Source organism: Phaseolus vulgaris, chromosome 5 (genome assembly GCF_051622355.1).
Source record: "Phaseolus vulgaris cultivar YP4 chromosome 5, ASM5162235v1, whole genome shotgun sequence".
Classification (NCBI taxonomy): domain Eukaryota; kingdom Viridiplantae; phylum Streptophyta; class Magnoliopsida; order Fabales; family Fabaceae; genus Phaseolus; species Phaseolus vulgaris.
Genome location: NC_143502.1, coordinates 6,382,838 through 6,403,353, shown reverse-complemented (window position 1 = coordinate 6,403,353; position 20,516 = coordinate 6,382,838). Strand labels below are relative to the sequence as shown.

The following is a 20,516-nucleotide window of genomic DNA, read 5'->3' as shown; positions in this document are numbered from 1 at the left end:
AATATACCAAAAAATCATGCTTCATTGAATGAAAATATTCAATACAAATTTAAATGTTATTTAACTGATATCTCTGACCTATCGTTTCATTATAATAACTAGCATCAAATGAGGAAAAGTTGTATTCATTATCCAAAGCACATTTTCAACACTGTAACGTAATTTACAGCCAGAGAAATGAACAATAGCATTAAGAAATAATTAAAAATAACTAATGTCTACATGATATGCATATAACATAAATGATAATAATGGTAGCTTTGAATCCAACTATCAACATTTAGTGCACTTAAAATGAATTCATTCAATTGATGTAAATTCAATCAATTAGCAAAAATCATTAATTAACTTAATGAAAACCAAGGCAAATTTGTAAAGATAAAATAAGGGGAATTGGAGATAAGGATGATTCATCAACAGTATTGCAAGGAAAAAAATTGCAAAAAAGTGTCAGAAATTTGAGGATTTTCTATTAACTTTCCTAGTAAGACAGCAGGACCTTTTCCATATACATTCATAACCCCTGGCCAATATCACTAAACAAATAATCCTATCCTTAAAGAACCTAAATTTATCATCATCTATCATTCCATTTACAAAACCCTTGAAAAAAATAACAAATTATATTGAAAATGGAGACAATTTCATCAATTGCCCTAAACCAACCACCACTTAGATTGATATATTGAGATCAATCCTAGGTTTTTTCATGGATGGAATAGGAACAAGGGAGTTGCACCTAGGACACTTGGGATTGTTCTTCATGATCATCACATATGATAGACAACCAGGGCACCCTGCAGCCATTGGAGAAGAAGCCAGCTTCTCTTCACTGTCTTCCTCTTGAGTGTTTTCCCTGATTGAAGAAGAGGATGAAGAATAAGAGGGTGATGAAGCTGAGAGTGTTGGCTTCAAAAATGAAGTGCGTTTCTTGATGATAGGCTCCTTCTCTGCCCTCTCTAGTGCAGACTTAACCTTGTCAAGGGTGCACACACTTTGGTAGTTGCTTGAGGGCAATGAGGATGAAACAAGTTTCAAGTCCAAGCTTGATTCATCAAAGAGGTTCAATAGCACATTGGATGATGACGATGAAGATGGGAAATTTAGGTCCTGAAGCTTTGGCCCTGCTGGCTTTGAATTGAGTTTGTGATCAGATATTGGTGGAGACCCTATTGTGGTGGTGTTGCACTTCTGAAGATACACTTTCCCTGACTGCATCCATAAACAATTTCACCAACCAACCAAAGTTTAATCAGACAATTACAACCATTTTAGAAAAGTGACTTTGATCTTCATAATTATCATTATAAAACCAATTATCAGATCACATGGGTTATATGAATTAATCAATACAAGATACTAACAAAAAAATCAAGCAAGTAAATTGAGAGTTTCAAAAGAATGATATTTGTTATGAAGGGTGTGAATGAATCTATGGGGGAGAGTTCAGAAATGACATCATGGATAAGAAAGCTTGGATTGCAGAAATATGAATCCTATAAACTCGGCTTTATGAGAAATAAATACAAAGGTACAAAGGAACGAAAATTGAGTAATTACAAACCTGATGCAACATTAAAAGGCAAAAGTTTAACAACACCACAAAAGAGAAAAAATAATAAAAAATCACCGACTGAAAAGTATTGAATTTTAACCTTTTCTTCTAAAAATAATACTCTTATGTTTATCCTCGCAAACCATGAAAGCAAATAGCAAAAGTTCCAAATCGGACAACGCATAAATATATTATGTTCATGAACAATAACCAAATCAAATCACGAAGAATTAAAGAAGGAAAATAAAGCCTCCCAGTGAAAGAATTGTACAGCGCGAACACCACAACAAACAAAGCAAAAAAATCTGAAAAACGCGAAACAAGGAAAACACAAACAGAAAAAAGCGATTTCATTCCGCCGTTAGTTTTTTTCATTGAAAATCGCGACACTACGGAGAAGAATTTCCGATTCCAGGAATCATGGGTTTTTCCAGCGAAAGAAAAAGGTTTAATTTTTATTTATTTTTTTCATTTTTATCTCGGGAAAAAGAAAACCCAGAAAAAACTGAACAAACCTGAAGGTCAAGGCGTTTCTCCCAGCCAGAAGGAACCTGCAAATCGAGGTCCAATTCCTGGGATTCAATTGAGGACCCACCAAGAAGGTCGCGGGTAATCAGAGCCGTGGATTTCTCACCGTGCGATTCGTTCCCCACGGTTCGATGCTGGTCCTCTTTGTAGCCACCACCACCCATGACCCGAATCAGAGAGCTAACTTCAGCAGCCATTGGTGCGCGTTCTCACAGAGGATTTAGAGAGAGAAAAGAAGATAGAGAAAGAGAGAGAGAGAGAGAGAGAGAGAGAGAGAGAGAGAGAGAGAGAGAGAGAGAGAGAGAGAGAGAGAGAGAGAGAGAGAGAGAGAGAGAGAGAGAGAGAGGAAAACGGAGAAGAAAGCAGAGTGGTGTGTATGGAGTTCCTTCATTTGTGTGACTGTGAGAGATTTATATATGCCAATAAAGCTAGGTGATGGTACGTTACAGTAAAATTAAAAGACAAAAAAAAAATCCTGATTGAATTAAATAAAATTAAATTGTATTAAATTCAGTTTTCTGGCTTTGGTTGTATCGTGGTTTTTGAATTTTAAAATGAATTTGATTAAATTTTAATTAATTGTTTCATTTAATGTGGAGGGGTATTAATTAATGGGTAGTGGAGGAGTGGGAAGAGAATTCAAGAAAAGGGTGGCATGTAAAGTAATGGGAGCATTTAATGCATAGAATAGTAGTAGTTGTGCCTTAATCTGGTAATTTCTTAATTTAAATTATTTATTCACCCTCTTTCAATTTTTGGGTAATATAATTATCACAACAATTTATAATCGTCATAATGGCTTATAATGTTTTTTTGTATTTATTCTCTTATTTTACTTCTTTTTTTATTCAAGATATATGCATACAACTTTTAATGGTTTTAAGCTCATAAATGAACTTTGGACCTTGTGGATGTATGACGTTCGATTTGTATTATCAAACCCTCAATAAATTTTTTCGTTGAATACTTCTTTGACACGTATGAGAGAAAAGAACCTAAATTTGGGCACCAGACTCTACCATTTCTTTCTTCCATCTCACTAAATTTATTTTTCCTTTTTTTTTCTTAATTCTCACACGATTTTAGATAAGTCAATAATACATTATACAATAATTAAATTAATACCTTACCATCTTATCATAATATTTATTCTCCATTTAATTTGAATTTTGGTGTATTTAATTTAAAAGATTAAACATATTTTTTTCCTAATTTTTATATCAAAATAATTTTTTTATTAGTCCAAATTTTATATCTTTTAAATATTTGAAATAAAAAATTATTAAAATGAATCTTTGTTAAATTTTTTTTAAGTGAAAAAAAGATTTTGATAAAGTAGGATATTAAAATATTTCATATTAACCTTATCTCTAACATGAATGAATATAGTATACTGAAAATTTATTTATTATATAAAAAATATAAATAATGACATGTTTTATTTATTTATTTTATTAGAGATATTAAAGAGATTTAAAATTTAGACTAAAAAAATATTTTAAAAATCTAAAATTTTAACTATGAAAATAATCAATTTCAACCTATGATTCATTTTAACCCTAATTTAAAAGATGACCTTTAAATAAGTTGTATATCTCTCAAAGTGGTTTATTGTAGGACTTGATGTGTTCTTTTTAATAATGATTGTAGTGTTAGTTTTTAGGAATTTCATATACTAATGCAGTATATTAGATATCTAAATATCTGTAATGTATCTCTATTTGATGGAATTTCCAAAAGAAATTTTTTTTAATTGTGCATGTCTAACTACTAAATAAATTATTAAACTAACTATTATATGTGGTATATTATTTATAGTATTATTATTGCAAATTTACAATAATGCAATCGTAATGAATATTGTATAATATTTACTTTACAATAGTAACAGCAACGAGATATTTATAATAATAATAATTAAGTAATTAAATAATTACTATAAGCGCTCTTGCATAAAATTAATTTTATTCGTTTCTAAGTTTTTATTAACATTAAATTCTGAGAATAAATTACAAAGTATATGAAATTGGGAAAGACGAGTTAATGGGCTTTTTTAAGACTAGTGGATAAGTTATCTTTTCATAAATTAATAGTTTACAAGTTTTGAGGGGATAATATAGTTTAGAAATGTTTGATAAATTAATTAATAAAGTATTTAGTAACGGTAAAATGATATAAAGATATAATTTTATTATGTAAATTGAATTTGTGTTTTTTAAACAAAAATATATTATTACATAATTTTAATTTTTTTAAAAATAATCAAATTCCTATATGAAAGTTTTTAATATATTTATTCATTTTTAAAAGTTGTATATGGTTTTTGGTTTGAATGAATAATTTATTTTAAATAAACTAAATTTCTTTCTTCTTTATTTTAAAAAATAAGTTTTTTTACTTTTTAACTTTAAGTATTATTACATTATTTTTTTTGTAATTTTTATATAACACTATGTAATGAAATTACTTTAATTTTTAATATTAATTTTTTTAATTTAAACTACATAAAATTCAAAAATTAATTTAATAAATATTAAAAATAATTCAATAATTAGTTATCTTTGTAAAATTGAAATAAATAATAAAAATTTAATAAAAAATCATCTTATCTTATTAATAATTTAATGTGATAAAAAATAATTATTTTAGTTAAAGTAACACATTAGTTTTTAATTTTTTTAAAAATATAAACTACACTCTGAGACAACCTTGATAGGCCAAAATATCGCGACGATATTATTTGTACAATTATTTCCCAATAATAAGAACAAGTGACATACTTCTGAAATACTTAAAAGTTATATATCTCCCAAAATAATTAACCAAACATGATTATATAATGGCATTACACCTAAACAATTCTAAAATCATAATTAAGGAATACTTGGACATTCCTTATAAATTCGTACAGGCGTAGGTCCATAAAAATTAGTATAAATAAGTGGTTATCCTAAGGTAAAGCAGAGTTAAATCCAATCCAAATACTATTGTATCCTAATAAAGTACTTACTTGACCGTCGCAGTATCATTTTAAGTACCATATTCTGAGACCAAGATCAAAAGACCTAAATCAAGATCTTAGAGAGAAGATCGAGGAGCACGATATAAGCAGTGAGTGATTATGTAAGGTCATCCTGACCTTGTAGGAACATTTTGGCATCTATCATGGGGTCGGATAAAGCTTTGCTGAAGAACCACATGCAAAATAGAGAATGCCCGGATGAAACAAAAGTTAGACGGCAGTGGAACAATACTCATACACCTTGACCCTGAGCATAGGGGTCCCACAAGTCCAACCTCCATACCTTTCCCAATACTCAAGAAGTCGAGAGAACGTTGAATCTCGACCCCATATTTCCACCTACACCTTTGGCATGTTAACCGATTGAAACCCTTTTATGGAGGGAACTACGAAAACAACCCTTTCGCTGAATTGGAAAGGCCCAAGTCTCGACATATATGATGGTACCTTAAATCCCGACGAGAACGTTTAAGATGCAATCCTTTGTATAGTGTTTCCAACCTCTCTAAAAGGATTCACAATAAACTTGTTCACTCAACTCCCACCTCACTTAATTAATCGCTTTGATACTTTGGTTGCAAGGTTCAAAACACAATTTGCCACTAGCCAACCATGCCATCTTACCTTGTCAACATCCAAAATCTCAGTCTAGAAGTTACAATGCGCCACATGGTTACCATACTCAAACCAAGACCATTATTAGATTATATGTCCATTAAAATCGCGTTAAACCTTGACAAATTGAGGCAGAGAACCCCCAAGTTCATGCAATTCAGAGGAGCTTAAAGAGTTTTGAAGTAAGAAGAGATTAGAACCAAGCCAAACTATATCCAAAGAAATAAGCAAAACATGTTATAGATTCAGACACATGAAATTGATTCAAGAAAATTAAAACAAGTAATTGAATCAATTAGGAAAAAAATTAGGAAAAATATATGAAGAAAGTAAATTAACTTAAACTCAAAGAAAATATGAGCAAGAAAACATATAAGACAAGAAAGAAAAAGAAAGACTTATCTATTGAAGACCTCCCACCTAACTCTCGTGTCAATTGACGAAAAAACACTTTTCTCCCTAAGGAGTGGAAAACAAAAAATTCTTAAACTTTGCATTCCTGAAAATAAGCTCCCAAGGAAAGTTCCTTGGGGAGGATGTGATGGAAGTCTTTCCACGCTCATTCATAGATCTTCTTTGAATCATGAACAAGGCAAAAGTGTGTAGGAGTAGTAGTAGAGTCACGTCGTGAGATGAAAATGAAGGTTTTAGTTCTTAGAGTGAGGTTATGTCAACACTTAGGAGGAGTCTAGAGAGTGTCTTGAAGAAGACTACTCTAGAGAGAACCAAGACAAGTAGAAATGCTGAGGAGAATTTAGCATAATTTCATTACCAAATCAAGGTTGCCAATACAAGAGGAGGTGAGTCCTACTTATAGGGAAGGGAAACTTGCATGGCAAGGAACATTAAACATATGCTAGAAGAAACATTAGCTATCAATGTTTTTACTACTAATTACTTTTAGATTCTAAATTAGTCTTTAATAATAAATTAGTGATTACCTTAGAATCTAAAATAATCAGTAGTTAAAACTTTCATAGCTAATGTTAGATAACAATTTATAAACTTGTATTAATAATAAAAACTACTTTAGATACCAATAATTTTTTAGTTTATAAATTCGTATCTAACTTAATCAATATTGTAACTAATTATTTTTTGTCTCTAAGATTAGTTGTTATTTAATGATTTTTTTTAGGGTAATTTATAAAGTGTTTTGAAAGTATTTAATATTCATTTGAAGATTTGAGTTATGTTTTAATGCATTGTTTTAATATGTGAAAGTGTTTTTAGACTTGTTGGTTTCCCAAGGAAGAACATTTTAATTTATTAAAAATACAATACAATCGATTTAAAACATTTAAAACTTAGTCTTAAGATTGACTCTATTTTAATAAATTAAAATCACTTGAATCTAAGCTTTATTTCTATCTTTATTTTAATTTATTAAAACGTTAAATTAATCGATTAAAATCACCTAAAATCAAAACTTTAGTAATTTTAATAGATTAAAATCTTTTTAATAGATTAAAATTTTGAGAGCTTGATTGCCAGTAATGGATTAGTACTTCTATATGTAAATAAAACACAACTCTCTTTAGACCTTAAGATTTTGTACGAATTTTCTTATAATAATTGAAAAACAAGTTTACTACTTAGACAAAACCTATATTGGGTCAAAAACACTTCTTAGAGTTTTCTTAATGTTTGATTCAAACTCTTGATTTTAGAGTTAACATAGTTTATTGTCTATCCTTTCACTTCTTAGTTGTGCTTAACTCTTTTTTCCATGTGATCTTGTTTTTGTGTCTTTTAATTCTTGATATGAAAGTGTGCTTGATTAGGGTTATTAAGTTGATCTTATGACAAGGTTTCACAAGTTGTTGCTCTAAGGTCTTACACAGTTCAAGATCTTAGTTTTTGGATATTTTCATTATTTCCTTTTTATCTTGTAAGAGAAAAACTTGAAAGTTAATTAATTAACTTGTTTCTCACTTTCACTTTCTTTCTCTTTTATTACATTATTCGACATATTCTCTCATACATCTTGTTTTCTAAAAGATCATTAATATTGTAGTTTAAAAATTTGTAAAACTTATTTTTTAAACCCTTTTTCAATTATTTCATTAAAAAATTTCATCATCTTATTGTGAAAATAGATGATAGTTTAGTCCCCCTCCTCTTAAACTCAATATAGTATTTTAATGAGATTAACTTTAAAAAAACTATTTTTATTTTAGTTCTTATTTTTTTAATATTTCTCAAAGTAATTTACCTATTAAAAACATAAGAATTAGAACAAAGAATTATTTATTAGTAAAAATTAATAATAGATCAATTCATCTCTCTTAAACTCAATATAACATTTTAATAAGATTAACTTTAAGAAAACTAGTTTTAATCTTATTTTTTTAATACTTCTAAAAATAGTACACCTATTAAAAAAAATAAGAATTAGAATAAATAATTATTTTCTTAAAGTACTCTCCTAAAAATATCTCTTTCTCTTAAAATGTTTGGGAAAACAATGCAAAAATGCAACAAGGGTCAAATGACTTCTTTAAACAACAAAGTCAATGATTTGCTTCAATCTCCAACTTCACCCCTTTTTACTCTCATAGATAAGAGTGGAGGATTAGTCTTAGTTACTATGTTACAGTGCAATGATGAAGTCCACAACGATGTTCTACCAAGTTTGTATTAAACAGTCACCACCATTAATAATCCTTGGCTAAAGTCCTCTACATATATATCTCATAGTTGCTAGTTTCCATCTTTAACAAATCCTATGTCCATAATGATTCTTCATGTGGAAGATGCTAAATTATCCATGCTGGTTATTTTCTCATGGTTGTGTCTGCATACTTGTTCTCATGCATTGGAGAGTAGATTTGATCACTCAACTACACTATGCTCGCCAATGCATAAGTTCTGTTTGAAATTTGCTCCTCTTCAGATTGATCCCACTCACACATGGATTGCCAACAGAAATGACCCTATTGACAACAGTTCTGGGGTGCTTCTAACATGTAATCATTCAGGTGCTTTGAGTATCACTAGTCAAGGTAGGAACCCCATAACTATACTCACCTATGCTCTACCTACGAAACAGATGTTGTTGTCACACTTTTGGATTCTAGGAACTTCATCCTTGGAGAATATGATGCTAGTGGATATATGAAGAAAGTGATGTGTCAAAGCTTTGATCATCCTTCAGATGTGTTCTACCTGGTATGAAGTTAAGGGTTAGTCACAAGACTAATCATTCATGGTTGTTGTATCATCATTTTCTTCTAATAACCCATCTTCAGGTTTCTTTGCACTTCAGTGGGAACCAAGGAAAGGAGAGTTGGTCATAAGGAGGGGAGGGATCATATTTGGACAAGTGGGGTTCTGTGAAACAACAGACAATGTTCCAAGGCATATTCAGCTTATGTATGAATACAACATTGTCTCAAACAAGGATGAAGAGTCCTTTAGTTATGTAAGTCATAATGATCACTCGCAGAGGGTGTTGTTTAGTAATGGAAACTTGCAGGATACAGAAAATGGAGATTTAGCTCAAGCTCAAAACTGGTGTTTTACTCATTTAATAGAAATAGAGTTTTGACCATTAGATGGTAAATGAGATAATCTCAGTATAAAATTTACATTGGAACGTGTGCAAGGTGTAAAAAAACAGATAGGTTCTTAATCTTTGAGGGAACTGATTTGATCTTCATAATTAATTTAAATTTCAATTCCAAGTAGAGTTTGCCACTACATCTTCATAATTCAAGCTGGGGATATATCTCCTCAAGGTTTTAAGATGGACAAACTAGTTTCCTTTATTCTGTCTATTCATTAGACTAAATCTTCACTTTAGTTTTGGATAACCTTGCACAGAAAAAGTAATATACATACACATTCCAAGTAAAATCCATGAAGAAGCTAGGAACGCTATATTCATGAAACAATGATACCGTGAAAACAGAAAAGGTAAAATATAGCTATGAATACAAAGTTTTGCTTCATCATTTGTCCTACTCTCAGTGTTTAATCTAAAATTCCTGCCATGTAGTCTCTGTTAGAGTAGAATGAGTCCTCTAATGGTTTAACTTCTAATAACTTATAATCTAATGATTCCTACCATGCAAACTTTTGATCTTGATGTCAATTTGATTCAATTTCATAAGCAGTGTAAAATATATTAACGCGTCATTCCTAGCAAAAGAACCAATGTAAGATTGTTTTTAATTGTTTTTTAAAGGTATTTACTAAGAGATTCATGTGGCAGTAAGCATTGCAGTATTATACTTTCTATAAAAAATGTAATTCAATATTCTCAATTCTAAAAAAAACCACCTATATAGTATTTTGTGATTGGTACTACAATACAGATATGAAGAAGTGGTTTGAAGTTGGTGCTCCGGTAGGAACTACTTCACTAATAACTAGTCTTGGCATTTTCTGTCCATGGATGAGGAGAAGAAAAGCTTCACATCGGTACTTATTTGTCAATGTTAATAGATCAGTACCATCATTCAGTTTCCTTTCAAGCACTTATCTTCCATAATAAAAGTAACATTGTTTTACTCCAATCTTGCCTTAACAGAGAAGAGAAGCAAATGGGGAGCAGCATGTTAAATTTTGTGGTGTCTGAGAGATGGAAAAGTTTAGAAGAACATCAAAATGAATTGAAAAATGTGAATTCTTTAAGAATTTTCAGTTATGCATCGATCATGGTAGCTACTAAAAACTTGTCAGTGAAAAACAAGTTAGGAGAATGGGGCTTTGGACCTGTATATAAGGTCATTTACTTAAAATCCTAAACATGTTTTTGTCCAATATTACTTCCCGAAATGAAATCAATAATAATTGTTGAACATCATTTCAGGGATTATTACCCCAGGAGAAGAAATAGCAATAAAAAGAGTTTCTTAAGGTTCAGGACAAGGAGACACTGAGTTTAAAAATGAATTGACTTTCATATCTGAACTCCAACACATGAATCTTGTTCAGTTGTTGTGTTGTTGCATTCATGAAGATGAAAGAATGCTAATCTACGAGTATATGCCCAACAAAAGCTTGGACTACTTTTTATCATGCTTAGTAAAACAAAAACTAGATCTTGCATATATCAGCTTTATTTGTTTTCTTATTATTTCTTTCTGCGCATACTTTATTTCCTTGTGAAACACCAATAATTTTCATCCTACTAATGGGAAGATTCGACTCAAAACGAAAAATTAGATTGGAGAAAACTTCAGAACTTAATTGATGGGATTGCTCAAGGACTGATCTATCTACATAAGTATTCAAGATTAAGAGTAGTTCACAGATATCTGAAAGCAAGTAACAACATTCTACTTTATTCAAATATGAATCTCAAAATTTCAGATTTTGGCATGGCCAGAATTTTCACACTAGAGTCAGATATAAACTCTAAAAGGATTGTTGGAACATGGTGAGTAACCTTAAAGTACCCTATTATTACTTTTACTAGGTGCTTGTGTAATTTATTTCTAATCTAACAGACATTATGTCACTAGTTTTACTAGTGGTTGCATGTCACCTGAGTATGGCATGGAGAGAATTTTGAAGTCTATGCTTTTTGAGTCTTGCTGCTTGAATTATCAGTGCCAGAAACAATGCTGATTGGCCACTCAATCTAGTTGGACATGTATATTATCTGAGGGTGTTTGATTGCTGCAACTATGTAACCAAATTAAATAATGAGAGTTCCCTATTGTTTTGTTTGGCATCTACTATAGTAATATGTTGTTTTCTTCTTGTGGCTTAGGCCTGGGAGCTATGGAAACAAGGCCATGCACTAGACCTCTTAGATCCAACTTTAAGAAAATTATTCATTCAAGAGGGAGCAATAAGATGCATTGATGTTGGTCTTCTATGTGTAGAAGAATGTGCAGCTGATCGTCCCAACATTTCGGAGATAATCCCCATGTTAACCAGTGAAATTGCAACATTTCCATTGCAAAGAAGACCAGCATTTTACCATGGAAGAAAGTTGGCTGAGGAAGATATCTCTTTAATTGATAATGAAACTGTTGGAATTTGAGAAGTTTTTTCCAATCTCATGGTTACCTTGGTGTTTCTCGTTATCATTTACTGTTTTTTAAATTAAAATAAATTTGTACCTGAGTGGAGAGATGGGGCCCAGGCACGGTCGGTTGATGTAGTGTAGTTGCTGACGTGTCGGTCTTCTTCTCCTTCAGTCGGTCGCTCCTTCTTGGTGTCTCCTTCGGTCGGGCGGGGGAGGGTACCTGCGAAGGCACTCCGACGCTCAAGTAAGTATGAGATTCTAAGTGAGGTTTAGTAAGTGAATCAAAACGTACCTTTCTCTGGCTTGAGCACTGTATTTATAGGATTGCTAAATGGGCTTTCTACCTCTAAATGGGCTTTCTACCTCTTGGGCTCAGGGTGGTTATGGATAGGTTTTACCAATCGTGCTCCGGAATACCCGGGGGAAAATATCTTCTTCACACACGTATTCCTTATTTTTCGGAGTATCTTAACTACCTTAGTCTTGTTGCGTCCTCACATTTATTATGAGTTCGGTAGGCCGGTCGGTACATCTGTTCGTTCGGTGCCTGCCGGTACACTTGCCCCCCAGGCTCGAGGTGAACAAAGGCCGAAGAGTCGTAATGGTTGTTCTTTCGAGGTGTCAGGCATTAAGTGTAACGGTATGATGGGACATTTGCTTTTGGTCGAAGACGGCGGAGAGGAATCCGGCGGTGTGGATTAAATGACGTTTCGAATTCCGGCTGATATGGGTCGTAGGATGAGAGGGAATCTAACGGATGGGGGTGAGAGGGAAATGCTATAAATAGCGTTCCCAGTTGCAAAGAGATCACGTTTCGTTGAGTTAGGCATCCGAGTTGCTCTGATTGCAGCGTCTACATTGCGAGTTATTGCGCCGTACGAACCATAGTTGCCGACCGAGGTGTTAATTTGTGAACGAAAGGTTAGTTATGTCGCAACTTTCTTCAAATAGGGTAGGGAGTAGAGAGTCGGGTGAGAGTGGGGAGTCATCGTCCGGAAGTGACGAAAGTACGAGTGGATCTGTGGGTCTGAGCTATGACTGGGTAGATATGAGTGTTAAGAACACACCCACTGTTTTTAAGAAACCGGACGACCTTGACAAAGTGATAGCTAGGGCCCCCGTAGTGCCGTCGGGTTTACCTTCAGATATTCTCATTGTTGAAATATGTGGGTACACCGACCGTGTCTGTCATGGAAGGGAGAATGCTCCGGTAGATTTCTTTTATGTTTATAGTACGTTATTCGTTGATTTGAAAGTAACGTTGCCGTTCGATGAGTTCACAATGGATGTGCTACGGTTTCTCAACATAGCACCAACCCAACTTCATCCGAACGCGTGGGCGTGCATGCAGGCCTTTCGAATGGTGTGTCAACTTTTTGACTTGACGCCCAGAGCGGGAGTGTTTTTATTTTATTATAACACACATTCGTCCAACCCTGTAAGTTGGGTGTCATTGACCAGCCGTCCGGGAAGTGTGCGGTTTGCGGCCTTCACCACGTCCTACAAGAATTTCAAGGAACGATATTTCAAGATATTCGTAGAGCCGGACGGCCTAGAGTTCTTTTATAATGATGGTATTACTAAGTTTCCATTCCATTGGACCCAGGATCCGACTGTGCTTAACGCGAGTTCTCGTATGGCTCTGTCGGATTTGGATAATTTCATTATATGCGTCGTCCGACCCCTGGGCGGATTTTATTGGTATGTAATTGTAAATTCGGTTTTACTGAATAACTTCATTAATAGTGTTTAATTCCTGTGTTTTGCAAAAATCATGAGTCGTGCGGACGCTTCTATCGGTACGGCCGGGCCATCGGCAGCTGTGCCGACCACAACGGTTACTGCGGCGGGTGCTTCGGCTGCTGCAAAGAAAAGGGGTTCGGCCTCCGAAGGGAAGTCGTGAGGGCCGAGCTGGGTCATCCCGTACGGCTTCGGAGCCAACGGTGTTGGCGGTCGGCCTAGATATAGCAGCTCACTTGCAGGCGGAAGAGAGTGAGGTTTTTGCCACCATCCCAACAACTAAATTGATGGTGGAAACATTAGAGTTGCAAAGTAGGGCGCTCATGGCAAGCCGGACGGTGGTTGAAGAGCTAGAGAGAGTGACGACCGTTACCATTCCTCGGTTAAAGAAGGATGTGACCGAGGCCACTCAAGCTGCTAAGATGTCGACCGAGAAGGCAGAGGGGTTGAAGGTTCAATTGGAGGAGAAGCAGACAGCCTTAAAAGCGCAAGAGGAACTTACAAAGAACCTTGAGGCGCAACTGAAACAAGGAGCCGACCGGGAGGAGGCATTAAAGACGGAAGTGGCTAAGTGTCAGGACTTTATGCTTCGCATTAGCGAAGAATACTTCCGGCTAGGCATCCAACAAGTGGCTTGTCTGCACGGTACACCCCTGGAGGACGACCGGTATGATATTGAGAAGTTAGTGGTGGATGGAAAGCTTGTGCCGACCAACCTTGGTTGTATGCTGTAGATTTTTATTTTGGATGCGAACGGGGTGTAGTTGATTCTGTTAGTAACAATGCGAAGCCGAACGAGTAATACATAATTGCGATTTCGTTATAGTAAGTTAATTCTGATGCTGAACTCGGCATAAATGAGTCGGATGCCGAACGAGGCATAAATAAATTAATTTTGACGCCGAGCGTGGCATAGATAATTGAATAATTTTGATGCCGAACGTGGCATAAATAATTCCGATTGTTAAAGTAATAAGTCTGATGCCGAACGAGGCATATATAAATCCGATAAATTCTGATGCCGAACGAGGCATAAATAATTCCGATTACGTTAAAGTAATAATTCTGATGCCGAACGAGGCATATATAAATCCGATAAATTCTGATGCCGAACGAGGCATAAATAATTCCGATTACGTTAAAGTAATAATTCTGATGCCGAACGAGGCATATATAAATCCGATAAATTCTGATGCCAAACGAGGCATAAATAATTCCGATTACGTTAAAGTAATAATTCTGATGCCGAACGAGGCATATATAATTCTGACTATGTTAAAAGTAATAATTCTGATGCCGAGCGAGGCATATATAATTCTGACTACGTTAAAAGTAATAATTCTGATGCCGAACGAGACATATATAATTCTGACTACGTTAAAAGTAATAATTCTGATGCCGAGCGAGGCATATATAATTCTGACTACGTTAAAAGTAATAATTCTGATGCCGAACGAGGCATATATACTTCTGACTACGTTAAAAGTAATAATTCTGATGCCGAACGAGGCATATATAATTCTGATTTCGTTAAATACCTATGAAACCGAACGAGATATGAATTGAGTAAAGGACTAGGAGATTTGGATTTTAATTTAGTGCCTCGTTAAAACCTTCCCGGTCGTAAACCCTCCTTAGGGAAAAACCGACCGAGCGAGGAAAGAGTGCACTTTTATTATTAAAGTTCAACTGTAATAAAATTTGAGATGTGTGGCATTCCACGTTCTCGGTATTTCCTTCCCAGATAAATATTCTAAATAATAGGCTCCACCGGCTGCCGTATCTGCTATGCGGAAAGGTCCTTCCCAATTGCTGGAGAACTTGCCTCCTTCCTTCCGTGCGCTGCTCCGCATTCGCCATACTAAGTCGCCTTTGTGGAACAATCTTGGTTTAACTTTGGAGTTGTATCGTCTGGCCGCCCGAATTTTGCATGCTTCTTCTCTAATTCTACACTTGTCCCGGAGTTCGTTGATGAGATCGAGACCGACCGAGAGGCTTTCCTTGTTTAGATCAAGATCAAGGGTTTGCCGGCGGAGAGAGGGTTCGCCAATCTCGACGGGGATCATAGCCTCGGTGCCATACGTTAGGCTGTACGGCGTTTCTTGTGTAGTCGTCTGAGGAGTACAGCGATATGCCCATAAGACTTCTAAGAGTTCTTCAGTCCAGTTGCCCTTTGCTGGGCCGAGACGTTTCTTCAGTTCGTTCAAAATAACTTTGTTTGCAGCTTCTGCCTGTCCGTTTGTTTGCGGATGTTCGACTGAACTAGCGATGTGTTTGATGTGGAGCTTCTCGTAAAATTCAGCTAACGTTCGGTCGGTGAATTGCCGACCGTTATCGGTGATGATGATTTGTGGAAGCCCGAAGCGGCAAACGATATTTTTCCATACGAAATTTTGAACATTGCGGGCAGTGATTGCAGTCAGGGGCTCGGCTTCGATCCACTTGGTGAAGTAATCAATGCCGACTAGTAAGAATTTACACTGGCCTTTACCGGGGGCGAAAGGACCAATGATGTCCATACCCCATTGGACGAACGGCCAAGGTGATAACATAAAATGGAGTTCCTCAGGCTTTTGATGGGACAAAGTGCCAAACTCTTGGCATTTAAGACATTTTTGGACGAAATTGGTGCAGTCACCCTGGACGGTCGGCCAGTAGTATCCGGCCCAGAATACTTTGGCAGCCATTGTCCGTGCGCCGGAGTGAGTTCCGCAAATTCCTTCGTGCAACTCTTGGATGACATAGGAAGCTTGGTCTGGTGTCAAACATTTAAGGAGTGGTTGGGTATAACCTCGACGATAAAGGTCGTCACCGATTAAGACAAAACGGGCGGCCTGCAGCTTCATGGTTTTTTCGCCGAGAGGACTACATGTGCCGTCGAGTAAATATTGCTTGATTGGGGTAATCCAAGTAGATTCCGTGTCGGTCGTCAGGCATTCCTGTAGGTCGATGCTTGGGCGTGCAAGCGTAACATGGATGACCGACCGATGCATTCCTTTACACTTCGTGGTTGCTAACCGGGACAAGGCGTCCGCACGGGTATTGTGATCGCGTCGAACGTGCTGCATAGAAATTTCAGAAAAGGTGCTCATCGAATGTTTGACTAAGTGATAGTATCGCTGTAAAAAGCTTTCTCGGACTTCATATTCGTCGTTAAGCTGACTGATGACAAGCCGGGAATCACTTTTGCAAATTAACTTAGTGATTTCTAATTCTTGAGCGAGACGTAGACCGGCTAATATGGCTTCATATTCGGCCTGATTGTTTGAAGCTTTGAAGTCGAATTTGAGGGCCTGCTCGATGACAATCTCGCCGGGGCCTTCCAAAACAACTCCAGCGCCGCACGACCTCTCGTTGGAGGAGCCATCAACATATAAGATCCATGATGAATGTTCGGTCTCGGCTGAAGAAGTAGTGAGTTCAACTGCGAAGTCGGCGAGAGCTTGCGACTTGATCGCTCCGCGTGGTTGGTATTGAATATGGAATTCGGATAGTTCGATCGTCCAACCGATCATTCGTCCGGCTAAATCTGGTTTAGTGAGGATCTTTACAATAGGGTAATTTGTCCGAACAATAATCCGATGATTCTGAAAATACATACGCATTCGTCGGGCGGTAATGATGAGGGCCATGGCTACCTTTTCGATCGTCTGGTGTCGGATTTCGGCGCCATGAAGGGCGCGGCTGACGAAGTAAACCGGCCGTTCTTCAAAATTAATTTCTTGCACTAAGACTGAGCTGACGGCTTCGTGTGAAACGGCGAGGTAGACTATGATGGGTTCTCGTGCGTCCGGTTTCTGGATGACCGGCGGGGTTGATAAAAAAGTTTTCAAATCGAGGAAAATTTCCTCACACTCGGTCGACCACTCGAAGCGGGATGCTTTTTTCAGTAGTCGGACGATGGGCCTCGTTCGTTCGGCGAGTTTAGGAACAAATCTGGATAGTGCGGTGAGTCGGCCGATAAGTCTCTGAATTTCCTGAATGGAGTTGGGACTTCGCATTTCGGAGATAGCTCTGCACTTCTCGGGGTTAGCTTCTATGCCTCTATGAGTTAGCATAAAACCTAAGAACTTCCCCCCCTCAACGCCGAACGCACACTTGTCCGGATTGAGTCGCATCTGGTGTTGGCGGAGGGCCTGAAAAACTTCTTTTAGGTCGGCAATATGTTGTTTGCATGAGTCGGACTTGACGACGATGTCATCGACATAGACTTCAACATTCCTACCAATCATGTCGTGGAATACGTGGTCCATTAGTCTTTGATAAGTGGCTCCGGCATTTTTGAGTCTGAAGGGCATCACTTCATAGTAGAAATTGTCGGAATCAGTCATGAAGGCCGTCTTCTTTCGGTCGGCCGGGTGCATTTGGATTTGATTATAGCCAGAGTAGGCATCAAGGAAGCTGAGGATGTGATGCCCGGCTGCACCGTCAACGAGACGATCAATGGTAGGCAGAGGATACGAGTCTTTTGGGCAAGCTTTATTGAGGTCTGTGTAGTCAACACACATACGCCATTTTCCGTTCGCTTTCTTCACCATAACCACGTTGGCTAGCCATGTGGTGTAATGGGCCTTCCGAATGAATCCAGCCTGTAACAATTTGTCGGCTTCCTCACGTGCGGCTTGACGTCGTTCTTCGCCTAGATGTCTTCTCTTTTGAGCTATTGGCTTAGCTTCTCTATACAGTGATAATCGGTGAGTGATAACCTGTGGGTCTACGCCAGGCATATCAGCGGCCGTCCAGGCGAAAAGATCGGAATTTTTAACAAGTGTCGTCCCGATGGCCATTCGGTCGTCCGGTTTCAGCGAAGTACCGATGTGCGTAGTGTGGCGATCATCGCGAAGCGGGAATGGATGCAAGTCTTCTCCTGCTTCCATACGGGGATCGTCCATGCGAGGGTCGAGGTCAACAAGGGCTATCATTTGACGACGGGACATGTATCGTCCGGAACGCCGTGTGGGGGAACGTCCTCGTTTTTGCGGGACTCGGTCGTCCGTATTGGTTGTATAGAGTCGTCGAGTTGGCTCACTTTTCAAACTTGCGACATAGCATTCCCTAGCGGTTTTTTGATCGACATGGATGGTTGCAATGTCGTTAGTGGCCGAAGGGAATTTCATGGCTAAGTGTGGGGTGGAGACAATGGCTTTTAATCTGTTGATAGACGGCCGGCCGAGCAGGATGTTGTAAGAAGTCTGGGCGTTAACCAGCAGATATCGTACGTTTATTGTTTTGTGGAGACCATCTTCCTCACCGAAGGTTGTATACAAGTCTATATACCCCTTAGTGTCGACCCGTTCACCTGAGAACCCTACAATTTGTTCGTTATAGGGTTGAATTTCTGATTCTGGAATGCGCATTTTTTTGAAGATTTCCCAGTATAATATGTCGACTGAGCTACCTTGGTCGACCAAGGTCTTGGCAATTGCGAACTTGTCAATTTCGACAGTGATTACCATAGGGTCGTCCTGGGCTGGATCTATAGCTGTAAAGTCGTCGTCAGTGAAGGTGATCGGAGGTATGTGTGGACGCCTCCTTGTGGTAGCATGAGCGGACTGGATGTCTCGGAGATGTTTCTTTCGGGCGGAATTTGAGCACCCGCCACCGGCAAAGCCTCCAGCTATATAATTAGCTTCATGGTTCGGTTCGCCCAAATTAACGGGTCCAGCAATCATGTTGATGACTTCGCGGACTCGTTGGCGAGGGCGGGTGTTTCGGTCGGGACTTATGCTGCGGGCGCGTGTACGCCGAACGGGGCTTTCACTGCGTTTCCGCGAAGCCTGGTTATGGTCGGTTCGGCGTTTATAATCGTTACGGTAAGACCGGTCGGCACCACGAGATGTACGGTCGGTACTCCGTGGTGGGGATCTTGAATTTCTTGCCCTCTTAACGAACTGTCTCAAATGACCAGCCTGAATGAGCTCTTCGATTTTGTCCTTCAACGCCTGACATCCTTCGGTCGTATGGCCGAAGTTTCGATGGTATTGACAATGCTTAGCGGTGTCTGCATTCGGTGGCGTTTGATATTGCTTCAATATCGGAATTAAGTCTGTTTGTAGTGCTTCATCTAGGGCTCGTCCCCTCGGCACAGTTAGGGGGGTATAACTGTTAAACCTGGGCATTCGGCCTCCTCTGCTCCGGTCGGATCTTGGAGTGATTCGGGCGGTGTGTTCGGTCTCGACTTCTCTTTCTTTGTTCGGGGTTTGATCTTTGAGGACTCCAGATCCGACGGTTTTGAACCGTTGGTGGTAATCGATGTGTTCTTCGATTTGCATGAATTTGGTTGCTCGAGCTCGAAGGTCTTCCATGTCTTGAGGCGGTTTCTTGATGAGACTTTCAGTAAAACGGCTCGGCCGGATGGCCGAGACCAAATGGTGCAATGCAACTTCCTGCTTGAGTCCTCGGATGTGCATGCATGCTTTGTTGAACCTATCTAAAAAGGTTATGAGAGATTCACCTTTTTCTTGTTGTACCGCTAAGAGAGACATGGAGGACATGTGATGCGGTCGGCTGGTGGCATACTGAGTAGAGAATTTTACGGCTAAGACGTCGAAGTCGTCAATGGAATTCGGAGACAGCTCTGTAAACCAAGTAAGAGGTTCTCCCTGGAGCGACGTGGGGAATACTTTACACCACACATTATTATCTGTGGTATACAAAGTCATTTGCGTCTTGTAGACATTTAAATGCTCGTCCGGGTCGGTCGAGCCGTCATAGAGTTTAATAGCGAGACCTCTCCATTTGTCAGGAAGTGGAGTGGTGATAATTTCGTCTGTAAAAGGATGACCCCTTTCACTTGACTTTCTTTCGACTGTTTCAGCTCTGGAAGCAGGATTGGTATTGGCAGGTGTAGGTATGCGAGAGGCGGTTCGGTCGGCCATATGGGATTGGCCTTCTCGTTCGGGATTATCGACCTGTTGTTGGAGTCGTGCATTCTGCTCTCTTAATAAGGCGATTTCTTCTTCTTGGCGGCGTCTATCTTCTTCTTGGCGGCGTCTATCTTCTTCATGTTGACGATGGTCTTCCATCCCCTTTTGTCGCAGTTCCTCCATCTGAGCTTGGAGGATTTGAATCAT

At 37.8% G+C, this 20,516-nt stretch overlaps 1 protein-coding gene and 1 pseudogene across 1 annotated transcript; one reads left to right on the top strand and one right to left on the bottom strand.

The window, feature by feature from the left end:
* Positions 1-448: 448 nt before the first annotated feature.
* Positions 449-2,475, bottom strand: LOC137834996 (uncharacterized). The gene is made up of 2 exons (XM_068643288.2): positions 2,071-2,475; positions 449-1,212 (listed from the first exon to the last, which is right to left on the bottom strand). Exons 1-2 carry the CDS (start codon positions 2,278-2,280, stop codon positions 673-675), a joined length of 750 nt encoding a protein of 249 aa, XP_068499389.2. The 5' UTR covers positions 2,281-2,475; the 3' UTR covers positions 449-672.
* Positions 2,476-8,457: 5,982 nt separating this feature from the next.
* Positions 8,458-11,718, top strand: LOC137836177 (G-type lectin S-receptor-like serine/threonine-protein kinase At1g67520; annotated as a pseudogene).
* Positions 11,719-20,516: the final 8,798 nt, after the last annotated feature.